General features: G+C 46.3%; 1 protein-coding gene across 1 annotated transcript in view; it reads left to right on the top strand.

The window, feature by feature from the left end:
• The first annotated feature begins 10,102 nt into the window (after positions 1-10,102).
• LOC123993294 (protocadherin alpha-C2-like) overlaps positions 10,103-13,050 on the top strand; it is a 228,089-nt gene continuing 225,141 nt past the window's right edge. The window contains exon 1 of the mRNA XM_046295286.1: positions 10,103-12,612. Coding sequence (XP_046151242.1) covers positions 10,249-12,612 — 2,364 coding nt within the window. The 5' untranslated portion in view covers positions 10,103-10,248. The remainder of the gene's footprint in view (positions 12,613-13,050) is intronic.

Genomic DNA, 13,050 nt, shown 5'->3' with positions numbered 1-13,050 from the left:
GAGTTGGTGTTAACTGGTGCGGTGTGAATGCATGGCTTGAGTTGGTGTTAACTGGTGTGGTGTGAATGAGTGGCTTGAGTTGGTGTTAACTGGTGCGGTGTGAATGCGTGGCTTGAGTTGGTGTTACACTGGTGCAGTGTGAATGAATGGCTTGAGTTGGTGTTAACTGGTGCGGTGTGAATGAGTGGCTTGAGTTGGTGTTACACTGGTGCCTTGTGAATGAGTGGCTTGAGTTGGTGTTACACTGGTGTGGTGTGAATGAGTGGAGTTGGTGTTACACTGGTGCTGTGTGAATGAGTGGCTTGAGTTGGTGTTAACTGGTGCGGTGTGAATGAATGGCTTGAGTTGGTGTTAACTGGTGCGGTGTGAATGAGTGGCTTGAGTTGGTGTTACACTGGTGCGGTGTGAATGAATGGCTTGAGTTGGTGTTAACTGGTGCGGTGTGAATGAGTGGCTTGAGATGGTGTTACACTGGTGCGGTGTGAATGAATGGCTTGAGTTGGTGTTAACTGGTACGGTGTGAATGAGTGGCTTGAGTTGGTGTTAACTGGTGTGGTGTGAATGAATGGCTTGAGTTGGTGTTACACTGGTGCCTTGTGAATGAGTGGCTTGAGTTGGTGTTAACTGGTGAGGTGTGAATGAGTGGCTTGAGTTGGTGTTACACTGGTGCTGTGTGAATGAGTGGCTTGAGTTGGTGTTAACTGGTGCGGTGTGAATGCATGGCTTGAGTTGGTGTTAACTGGTGCGGTGTGAATGCGTGGTTTGAGTTGGTGTTAACTGGTGCGGTGTGAATGAGTGGCTTGAGTTGGTGTTACACTGGTGCCTTGTGAATGAGTGGCTTGAGTTGGTGTTACACTGGTGCGGTGTGAATGAGTGGCTTGAGTTGGTGTTACACTGGTACTGTGTGAATGAGTGGCTTGAGATGGTGTTACACTGGTGCGGTGTGAATGGTGCGGTGTGAATGAATAGCTTGAGTTGGTGTTACACTGGTGCGGTGTGAATGAATGGCTTGAGTTGGTGTTAACTGGTGCGGTGTGAATGAGTGGCTTGAGTTGGTGTTAACTGGTGCGGTGTGAATGAATGGCTTGAGTTGGTGTTAACTGGTGCGGTGTGAATGAGTGGCTTGAGTTGGTGTTACACTGGTGCGGTGTGAATGAGTGGCTTGAGTTGGTGTTAACTGGTGCGGTGTGAATGAATGGCTTGAGTTAGTGTTACACTGGTGCGGTGTGAATGAGTGGCTTGAGTTGGTGTTAACTAGTGCGGTGTGAATGAGTGGCTTGAGTTGGTGTTACACTGGTGCCTTGTGAATGAGTGGCTTGAGTTGGTGTTACACTGGTGCTGTGTGAATGAGTGGCTTGAGATGGTGTTAACTGGTGCGTTGTGAATGAGTGGCTTGAGTTGGTGTTAACTGGTGTGGTGTGAATGAGTGGCTTGAGTTGGTGTTAACTGGTGCGGTGTGAATGAGTGGCTTGAGTTGGTGTTACACTGGTGCGGTGTGAATGAGTGGCTTGAGTTGGTGTTACACTGGTGCGGTGTGAATGAGTGGCTTGAGTTGGTGTTAACTGGTGCGGTGTGAATGAGTGGCTTGAGTTGGTGTTACACTGGTGCGGTGTGAATGAGTGGCTTGAGTTGGTGTTAACTGGTGCGGTGTGAATGAGTTGCTTGAGTTGGTGTTAACTGGTGCGGTGTGAATGAGTGGCTTGAGTTGGTGTTACACTGGTGCGGTGTGAATGACTGGCTTGAGTTGGTGTTACACTGGTGCGGTGTGAATGAGTGGCTTGAGTTGGTGTTACACTGGTGCGGTGTGAATGAGTGGCTTGAGTTGGTGTTACACTGGTGCGGTGTGAATGAGTGGCTTGAGTTGGTGTTAACTGGTGCGGTGTGAATGAGTGGCTTGAGTTGGTGTTACACTGGTGCGGTGTGAATGACTGGCTTGAGTTGGTGTTAACTGGTGCGGTGTGAATGAATGGCTTGAGTTGGTGTTAACTGGTGCGGTGTGAATGAGTGGCTTGAGATGGTGTTACACTGGTGCGGTGTGAATGAATGGCTTGAGTTGGTGTTAACTGGTGCGGTGTGAATGAATAGCTTGAGTTGGTGTTACACTGGTGCGGTGTGAATGAATGGCTTGAGTTGGTGTTAACTGGTGCGGTGTGAATGAGTGGCTTGAGTTGGTGTTACACTGGTGCGGTGTGAATGAGTGGCTTGAGTTGGTGTTAACTGGTGCGGTGTGAATGAATGGCTTGAGTTGGTGGTACACTGGTGCGGTGTGAATGAGTGGCTTGAGTTGGTGTTAACTGGTGCGGTGTGAATGAGTGGCTTGAGTTGGTGTTACACTGGTGCCTTGTGAATGAGTGGCTTGAGTTGGTGTTACACTGGTGCGGTGTGAATGAGTGGCTAAAGTTGGTGTTACACTGGTGCTGTGTGAATGAGTGGCCTGAGATGGTGTTAACTGGTGCAGTGTGAATGAATGGCTTGAGTTGGTGTTAACTGGTGCGGTGTGAATGAGTGGCTTGAGTTGGTGTTAACTGGTGCGGTGTGAATGCGTGGCTTGAGTTAGTATTAACTGGTGCGGTGTGAATGCATGGCTTGAGTTGGTGTTAACTGGTGCGGTGTGAATGAGTGGCTTGAGTTGGTGTTAACTGGTGCGGTGTGAATGAGTGGCTTGAGTTGGTGTTAACTGGTGCGGTATGAATGCATGGCTTGAGTTGGTGTTAACTGGTGCGGTGTGAATGAGTTGCTTGAGTTGTTGTTAACTGGTGTGGTGTGAATGAGTGGCTTGAGTTGGTGTTAACTGGTGCGGTGTGAATGCATGGCTTGAGTTGGTGTTAACTGGTGTGGTGTGAATGAGTGGCTTGAGTTGGTGTTAACTGGTGTGGTGTGAATGCGTGGCTTGAGTTGGTGTTACACTGGTGCAGTGTGAATGAATGGCTTGAGTTGGCGTTAACTGGTGCGGTGTGAATGAGTGGCTTGAGTTGGTTTTACACTGGTGCCTTGTGAATGAGTGGCTTGAGTTGGTGTTACACTGGTGTGGTGTGAATGAGTTGCTTGAGTTGGTGTTACACTGGTGCTGTGTGAATGAGTGGCTTGAGTTGGTGTTAACTGGTGCGGTGTGAATGAATGGCTTGAGTTGGTGTTAACTTGTGCGGTGTGAATGAGTGGCTTAAGTTGGTGATACACTGGTGCGGTGTGAATTAATGGCTTGAGTTGGTGTTAACTGGTGCGGTGTGAATGAGTGGCTTGAGATGGTGTTACACTGGTGCGGTGTGAATGAATGGCTTGAGTTGGTGTTAACTGGTACGGTGTGAATGAGTGGCTTGAGTTGGTGTTAACTGGTGTGGTGTGAATGAATGGCTTGAGTTGGTGTTACACTGGTGCCTTGTGAATGAGTGGCTTGAGTTGGTGTTAACTGGTGAGGTGTGAATGAGTGGCTTGAGTTGGTGTTACACTGGTGCTGTGTGAATGAGTGGCTTGAGATGGTGTTACACTGGTGCGGTGTGAATGAATGGCTTGAGTTGGTGTTAAGTGGTGCGGTGTGAATGAATAGCTTGAGTTGGTGTTACACTGGTGCGGTGTGAATGAATGGCTTGAGTTGGTGTTAACTGGTGCGGTGTGAATGAGTGGCTTGAGTTGGTGTTAACTGGTGCGGTGTGAATGAGTGGCTTGAGTTAGTGTTACACTGGTGCGGTGTGAATGAGTGGCTTGAGTTGGTGTTAACTGGTGCGGTGTGAATGAATGGCTTGAGTTGGTGTTACACTAGTGCGGTGTGAATGAGTGGCTTGAGGTGGTGTTAACTATGCGGTGTGAATGAGTTGCTTGAGTTGGTGTTACACTGGTGCCTTGTGAATGAGTGGCTTGAGTTGGTGTTAACTGGTGCGGTGTGAATGCGTGGCATGAGTTGGTGTTATCTGGTGCGGTGTGAATGAGTGGCTTAAGTTGGTGATACACTGGTGCGGTGTGAATTAATGGCTTGAATTGGTGTTAACTGGTGCGGTGTGAATGAGTGGCTTGAGTTGGTGTTACACTGGTGCGGTGTGAATGAATGGCTTAAGATGGTGTTACAATGGTGCGGTGTGAATGAATGGCTTGAGTTGGTGTTAACTGGTGCGGTGTGAATGAGTGGCTTGAGTTGGTGTTAACTGGTGCGGTGTGAATGAATGGCTTGAGTTGGTGTTACACGGGTGCTGTGTGAATGAGTGGCTTGAGATGGTGTTACACTGGTGCGGTGTGAATGAATGGCTTGAGTTGGTGTTAACTGGTGCGGTGTGAATGAGTGGCTTGAGTTAGTGTTACACTGGTGCGGTGTGAATGAGTGGCTTGAGTTGGTGTTAACTGGTGCGGTGTGAATGAATGGCTTGAGTTGGTGTTACACTGGTGCGGTGTGAATGAGTGGCTTGAGGTGGTGTTAACTGTGCGGTGTGAATGAGTGGCTTGAGTTGGTGTTACACTGGTGCGGTGTGAATGAGTGGCTTGAGTTGGTGATACACTGGTGCGGTGTGAATGAGTGGCTTGAGGTGGTGTTAACTGTGCGGTGTGAATGAGTGGCTTGAGTTGGTGTTACACTGGTGCGGTGTGAATGAGTGGCTTGAGGTGGTGTTAACTGTGCGGTGTGAATGAGTGGCTTGAGGTGGTGTTAACTGGTGCGGTGTGAATGAGTGGCTTGAGTTGGTGATACACTGGTGCGGTGTGAATGAATGGCTTGAGTTGGTGTTAACTGGTGCGGTGTGAATGAGTGGCTTGAGTTGGTGTTAACTGGTGCGGTGTGAATGAGTGGCTTGAGTTGGTGTTAACTGGTGCGGTGTGAATGAGTGGCTTGAGTTGGTGTTAACTGGTGTGGTGTGAATGAGTGGCTTGAGTTGGTGTTAACTGGTGCGGTGTGAATGAATGGCTTGAGTTGGTGTTAACTGGTGCGGTGTGAATGAGTGGCTTGAGTTGGTGTTAACTGGTGCGGTGTGAATACGTGGCATGAGTTGGTGTTATCTGGTGCTGTGTGAATTAGTGGCTTGAGTTGGTGTTAACTGGTGCGGTGTGAATGCGTGGCTTGAGTTGGTGCTAACTGGTGCGGTGTGAATGCATGGCTTGAGTTGGTGTTAACTGGTGCGGTGTGAATGAATGGCTTGAGTTGGTGTTAACTGGTGCGGTGTGAATGAGTGGCTTGAGTTGGTGTTAACTGGTGCGGTGTGAATGAATGGCTTTAGTTGGTGTTAACTGGTGCAGTGTGAATGAGTGGCTTGAGTTGGTGTTAACTGGTGCGGTGTGAATGCGTGGCATGAATTGGTGTTATCTGGTGCGGTGTGAATGGCTTGAGAAGGTTGCCACTTAGGGCTGTATTCCAGTGTTCCGTCTCCCTCCTCCTGACCCAGATGGATACTCCCACCCTGCCTATGCTGCCTAAATACCGCTACACTGCTGCTGTGTTGCTGTGAGCCACTAACACGCTAAGAACACACAGCCAGCAGCAAAGATCACAGGCTAATTGCAGAATACCTCACTTTGAGCGTCTCTCCTCACTCTACTTGAGCCTGTGTGGTTCTCCTCTTACTCAACCAAACTATACGGAAACCATTCATACACTAAATATACAAAATAATATTTCAAATGAGTGGATTCGCAATTTCAACCACGCTCATTGCTGGCAGGTGTATAAAATCGAGCACACAGCTAAGCAATCTCCATAGACAAACTTTAACAGTGCCTTACTGAAGAGCTCAGTCACTTTCAACGTGGCACCATCACAGGACGCCACCTTTCCAACAAATTTGTCAAATTTCTGCCCAGGCCAACTGTAAGTGCTGTTATTCTGAATTGGAAAAGTCTTGGAGCAACAACGGCTCAGCCGCGAAGTGGTAGGCCACACAAGCTCACAGAACGGGATCGCCGAGTGCTGAAGGATGCAGCGTGTAACAATTGTCTGTCCTCAGTTGCAACACTCACTACCGAGTTCCAAACTGCCTCTGGAAACGACGTCAGCACAAGAACTGTTTGTCGGGAGCTTCAAGAAATGGGTTTCCATGGCCGAGCAGCCTCACACAAGCCGTAGATCACCATGCGCAATGCCAAGCTTCGGCTGGAGTGGTGTGAAGAATGCCAGCTACCTTCCTGAATGCATAGTGTCAACTGTAAAGTTTGGTGGAGGAGGAATAATAGTCTGAGGCTGTTTTTCATGGTTCAGGCTAGGCCCCTTAGTTGCTAGGAAGGGGAATCTTAACGCCACAGTATACAATGATATTCTAGACGATTCTGTGCTTCCAACTTTGTGGCAACCCTTTCCTGTTTCAGCATGACAATGCCATCGTGCACAAAGTGAGGTCCATACAGAAATGGTTTGTCGAGATTGGTGTGGAATACCTTGACTGGCCTGCACAGAACTCTAACCTCAACCCCATCGAACACTTTTGGGATGAATTTGAAAGCCGACTGTGAGCCAGGTCTAATCGCCCAACATCAGTAACCGTCATCCATAATGCAATTCCACGCAGCAATGTTCCCACATATAGTGGAAAGTCTTCCCAGAAGAGTGGAGGCTGTTATTACAGCAAAGGGGGGACCAACTCCATATTAATGCCCGTGATTTTGGAACGAGTAGGTGTCCACATACTTTACATGCATTGTAATTTAAAGCCTCTTCAAGCACACCAAACACTAGTCAATATCCTTGTGTTCTATCCTCTGTGACATCATCGCACAGCAGGCCCACGATGCCTCCATCCACACTGCCTCTGTATCTATCTCCTGATTGCCACATATGAGCCTTCACACACAGGGGAGGGCTTGATGCTTAGGGCAGGGATCGAGTGACAGAGGGGGAAGTGAAGGTGGGATAGTGCAGGATAGAACCACAGGTCCCAGAATGGTGCGTTATGGGGGTTTATGGTAAGTCTTTGGTAGCTTGGGAAGGTTGTGTATGGTTTTAGTTTCATACATGAATAGCAAGGCCATCAAACATCTAGGCTTATACTGTGCTGAAACCTTGCATTGAGTTACACAAGCACATATTTATCTTCCCTTGGCCAAACAATAGCGGGATTCATTCTCCCTGTATCCAGGCGACGGCAGTATGTCTCTTAAAGTGCTAAATCTAAGCGGAGCGGAGGGGGGATATAAGAGAGTGAGTGGACAATTGAGGAATATTTTACACAAACCTTGTAACATTAATGAGGAGAAGCGTGAAAGAGAAAACATACCCGTAAATGTCATTGTCTACCGCAGGCATTGCCCCTTCATCCCTCTCCCTTTTTTCTTTCTCCCACCGGGCCTGCTTTCTTTCAGCACCAAGGACAGCGACCTGCCTCTCCGAGCTCAGTTGCCAGGGCAACGAGCTGCAGGGGCTGGTGGTGTGCTTTGAAGCAGCCTGTAATTTGATAACGTGACAAGCCTCAGCTCGCGATGTAGCATCCTGGTAACGCATATATCATCTGCAGAGCTTTCAGTGCAGTGATTTAACATTTAAATTCAGCAGTGTTGTTGAAAATAAGTATACAATCATTAACTGGCCGTTTCAAAATAGCAGAATACACACGTCATTGCAGTACTCTTTCGAAATGGCAGTGTTGAAGAGCTAGGGACAAAATAGAGAATAGAGGAGCGAGAGAAATGCAGACACCAGTGTGTGTGGGTGGGGGTTGAATTTGGGTTGTTCAGACTGCTATGGTTCAGCCATGCAGCCAGTTACTATACTGTCACACATGTGACGGGCAAGGAGACAGTCAATTGGCTCTACTGAACCTACCACTCTCAGCCATAGGGTGTCGCTGTTTACCGTTGCAAAAGCGGAACATGACAGGTGGCGCTAATAGCCCTGTCTAGAACAACACAACACAAACCTAGGGAAGTTAAGTGGCATTACAGCGATTGTAACATTGTGACTTACTGACTATATTTCTTGTCATATGACATTTAGATGTTATTTTGGCTATTATTTGAATATTAAGAGCAGTGATTGACTTCTTAAAGTCGTGGTATAAAGAGGCTACCCCCTACTCAAAGTATAAAATAAATAATGTATATTGTAAGAAGTGGTACAATTAGGTTGATCAGTAATGGAAAGCTTGTTAAATTCTAAAGTACTTCCAAGCCAGGGCATGCAATCCACGACATGCATCATGATATCCACGACATGCACCATGATATCCATGACCTGCATCATGATATCCACGACATGCACCATGATATCCACGACATGCACCATGATATCCACGACATGCACCATGATATCCATGACCTGCATCATGATATCCACGACATGCACCATGATATCCACGACATGCACCATGATATCCATGACCTGCATCATGATATCCACGACATGCACCATGATATCCACGACATGCACCATGATATCCACGACATGCACCATGATATCCATGACCTGCATCATGATATCCACGACATGCACCATGATATCCACGACATGCATCATGATATCCACGACATGCATCATGATATCCACGACATGCACCATGATATCCACGACATGCACCATGATATCCACGACATGCACCATGATATCCACGACATGCACCATGATATCCACGACATGCACCATAATATCAACGACATGCACCATGATATCCACGACATGCACCATGATATCCATGACCTGCATCATGATATCAGACACAGTGATGAAGGAGTTAGACGATACTCGTTGGTGTATTGTAATAATGACTTACAGTGTGGCAAAAAAAGTATTTAGTCAGCCACCAATTGAGCAAGTTCTCCTACTTAAAAATATGAGAGAGGCCTGTAATTTTCATCATAGGTACACTTCAACTATGACAGACAAAATGAGAAATAAAATCCAGAAAATCACATTTTTAACGAATTTATTTGCAAATTATGGTGGAAAATAAGCATTTGGTCACCTACAACCAAGCACGATTTCTGGCTCTCACAGACCTGTAACTTCTTCTTTAAGAGGCGCCTCAGTCCTCCACTCGTTACCTGTATTAATGGCACCTGTTTGAACTTGTTATCAGTATAAAAGACACCTGTCCACAATCTCAAACAGTCACACTCCAAACTCCACTATGGCCAAGACCAAAGAGCTTTCAAAGGACACCAGAAACAAAATTGTAGACCTGCACCAGGCTGGGAAGACTGAATCTGCAATAGGTAAGCAGCTTGGTTTGAAGAAATCAACTGTGGGAGCAATTATTAGGAAATGGAAGACATACAAGACCACTGATAATCTCCCTCGATCTGGGGCTCCACGCAAGATCTCACCCCGTGGGGTCAAAATGATCACAAGAACGGTGAGCAAAAATCCCAGAACCACATGGAGGGACCTAGTGAATGACCTGCAGAGAGCTGGGACCAAAGTAACAAAGCCTACCATCAGTAACACACTACGCCGCCAGGGACTCAAATCCTGCCGTGTCAGACGTGTCCCCCTGTTTAAGCCAGTACAGTGCCTTGCGAAAGTATTCGTCCCCCTTGAACTTTGCAACCTTTTGCCACATTTCAGGCTTCAAACATAAAGATATAAAACTGTATTTTTTGTGAAGAATCAACAACAAGTGGGACACAATCATGAAGTGGAACGACATTTATTGGATATTTCAAACTCAAATCAAAAACTGAAAAATTGGGCGTGCAAAATTATTCAGCCCCCTTAAGTTAATACTTTGTAGCGCCACCTTTTGCTGCGATTACAGCTGTAAGTCGCTTGGGGTATGTCTCTATCAGTTTTGCACATCGAGAGACTGAATTTTTGTCTGTCATAGTTGAATTTTTGTCTGTCATAGTTGAAGTGTACCTATGATGAAAATTACAGGCCTCTCTCATCTTTTTAAGTGGGAGAACTTGCACAATTGGTGGCTGACTAAATACTTTTTTCCCCACTGTATTTGTCACTTAGTAGGCTAATAATTTGTGGTTATAATTTCCCCTATTTGCTTTTAGATTACAATTCCCCTCTAAGAGCACCTGTGGTTGTGTTGGAATAGATGAAGCGTATGTTGGCCTACAGGTGATTGAACATTCAGAACCACACTGTGCTCAGACGCATGGTGGCGCTTTTACATCATGAGCGCGTTATAGAGGCGCGTAATAACACGGTTCTTGGAGGGGTGAGGTATTCAGTAGCTGCCAAGACACAGCAGCTTTAAGACGGATGTTAAATAGTGCTATTAAATGGCTAAACGATGGAAATAACAAACAGTTATAGTGGGATCCTATGAAACGGAAATCATTTGTGTTATTTAATATCTTGTCAGTTCTGCGTTTGGCCAATAGTTTTTCTGCCAAACAATGGCGATGCAAAACCGAAAAAGACGGTGGCTAAGCGGATGGGCATTTTGTCATTTAGCTCTTATTTTTATTAATTTGAAAGGAATCTCAGCGCAAATACGATACTCCATTCAAGAGGAATTAAAAGTCGGAACAGCAGTTGGGAATATAGCTAACGACCTGGGATTCGACACGTCGAGACTGGCGGACCGGAATCTTCGTATCGTGTCTGGAACAAAGCAGGACCTCTTCCAGGTAAACCAGAGAGATGGCGCATTGCTAGTGCACCACAGAGTAGACCGAGAGGAACTGTGCGTAAAAACGGCGCCGTGTTTCATCAACTTGAAAGCGGTGATAGAGAATCCGCTAGAAATGCACCAAGTCACAGTCGAGATAATGGATGTAAATGATAACTCCCCTACCTTTCCAGATGAAACCTATAACTTAGAGATACTAGAGTCTGCTACCACTGGAGCCCGACTCCAGTTGGAAGGAGCTCACGACCCAGACACTGGCGTATATTCTTTGCAATCGTATAAATTAAGCCAGAATCAATATTTTCGAGTAGAAATTGAGGACTTTGGCGAGGATGGCAAAATTCCGTTTTTGATTTTAAAAAGCCCTTTGGATAGGGAACACATAGCCCGATATGATTTGACGTTAACGGCCTTAGATGGAGGCAAGCCACCAAAATCAGGAACTCTTAATGTTACAGTTACTGTGTCTGATGTAAACGACAATACTCCTGTGTGTGATAAGCAGAAATATACCGTAACAGTAAAAGAAAACGTACCTAAAGGTACATTTCTATTGCGAGTTAATGCCTCTGATTCGGATGAAGGCGTGAATGGCGAGGTGGAGTATTCATTGCGAAGTAAATTCAGAGGTATGGCTGCTGAGCCATTTGAGTTGGACAGCAAAACAGGGGAGCTAAAAGTGAAGGGAGGCCTTGATTTCGAGGAGAAGCAGGTGTATGAGATGAAGATATTGGCCTCGGACAAGGGAGCAGTATCTCTCTCCACGCACTGCAACGTGCTCGTCAGAGTGGAAGACGTGAACGACAACAGGCCTGAGATTGACGTCACATCTCTGTCTAGCCGGATACCAGAGGACGCAACTCCCGGAACGGTGGTGGCTCTGATGGGGATGAACGACCTGGACTCCGGTGTAAACGGACAGGTAGTCTGTTCTTTACCGGAGGATTTACCGTTCGTTCTGAAGCCTTCTCTTGATGGAAATTTCTTTTCGTTAGTCACCAATGATTACCTTGATAAAGAGTCGATGCCTCGCTATGATATTACAATCACGGCTAAAGACTTAGGAATCCCTCCTCTGGTGTCAACTAAAGTCATTCAAGTGGAGGTAGTGGATGTTAACGATAATAGTCCGCTATTCACTGAAACCCCATATACATTTTATGTCGTTGAAAATAATAAGCCCGGTATGCCCATTTTCTCAGTAAGCGCGTCTGATGTTGATGATGCTGAAAATGCAGAAATTGTATATTCTCTGGACCGTGGGAGCACTGGACAACGCGTGACATCCTTCCTGAACATAAACGAAGGCAACGGTACCATTTACGCACTAAAGAGCTTTGACTTTGAAACCCTCAAAACGTTCCAGTTCTGCATCATTGCCAAAGACTCTGGAACTCCGTCACTAAGCAGCAACGTCACAGTGAACGTGTTCATTCTGGATCAGAACGACAACGCTCCAGTGATCTTGTATCCAGTCAGCGCTAACGGTTCTGCTGAAGGTGTGGAGGAGATTCCCCGCAATGTGAACGCAGGCCATTTGGTGACTAAAGTGAGAGCCTATGACGCTGATATAGGATATAACGGCTGGTTATTATTTTCACCGCAGGAAGTTACTGACCACAGCCTCTTTGCTTTGGACCGCTATACGGGACAGATACGGACACTTCGGTCATTCACAGAGACAGACGAGGCTGAGCATAAACTGGTCATACTGGTAAAAGACAACGGGAACGTTTCACTCTCAGCAACATCTACTGTGATTATCAACGTTGTGGAGCCCAAAGAGGCTTTTGCAGCTTCTGATGTTAAAAGTTCAGTAAAAGACGAGGAGGAAAACAGCGTTACATTTTATTTGATCATTACTTTGGGGTCCGTTTCAACACTTTTTCTCATCAGCATCATCGTGTTGATTGTAATGCAGTGCTCCAAAGCCACAGACTATTCCTCCAAGTATTTACAAGATACGAATTACGACGGGACACTGTGCCACAGCATCCAGTACAGATCCGGAGACAATCGGTACATGTTAGTTGGACCAAGAATGAGTATAGGTTCTACTATAGTCCCGGGCAGCAATGGAAATACTCTAGTGGTTCCCTCAGAACACAGGAGGAGAGCTTCTGGAGAGGTAAGAACTCTCTCTCTATTCTTTGCAGCCTATTAAGTCGGATAAAGAGAACTGTGTTGGATGAATTTGTTGCTTGTTGTTTTGTCTCCGCATAATGTCCGAGTGTGCAAACTCGCTGTGATGGTCGCTGTCCACGGCGCCGAATTACCACAAACTCACTGATTAGCATGCTAGGCTACTACCTCGGGTTTATTATCTGTTCTTTTGCGGTGTAACTCTTCAATTCAGTTTCTTCCTCTACCTCCCATATCTATCCATCTTCACCTTTATTCGTTCTTATGATGGTCGATTTGGATCATAATTGGTATATTAATTGGGTTTGATGCAACACGTAAACAACGAGTATCGCTTCCTCGGAGCGTTTGCAGTGTTTGTGACTTCCAGAATCCCGGACCACAGGGTGTCAGTGTAACACAAGGAGAATATCTGGTACTTTGT

Source organism: Oncorhynchus gorbuscha, linkage group LG13 (genome assembly GCF_021184085.1).
Source record: "Oncorhynchus gorbuscha isolate QuinsamMale2020 ecotype Even-year linkage group LG13, OgorEven_v1.0, whole genome shotgun sequence".
Classification (NCBI taxonomy): domain Eukaryota; kingdom Metazoa; phylum Chordata; class Actinopteri; order Salmoniformes; family Salmonidae; genus Oncorhynchus; species Oncorhynchus gorbuscha.
Note: the sequence above shows the minus strand (reverse complement) of the source record. Positions and strands in the feature narration are given on the sequence as shown.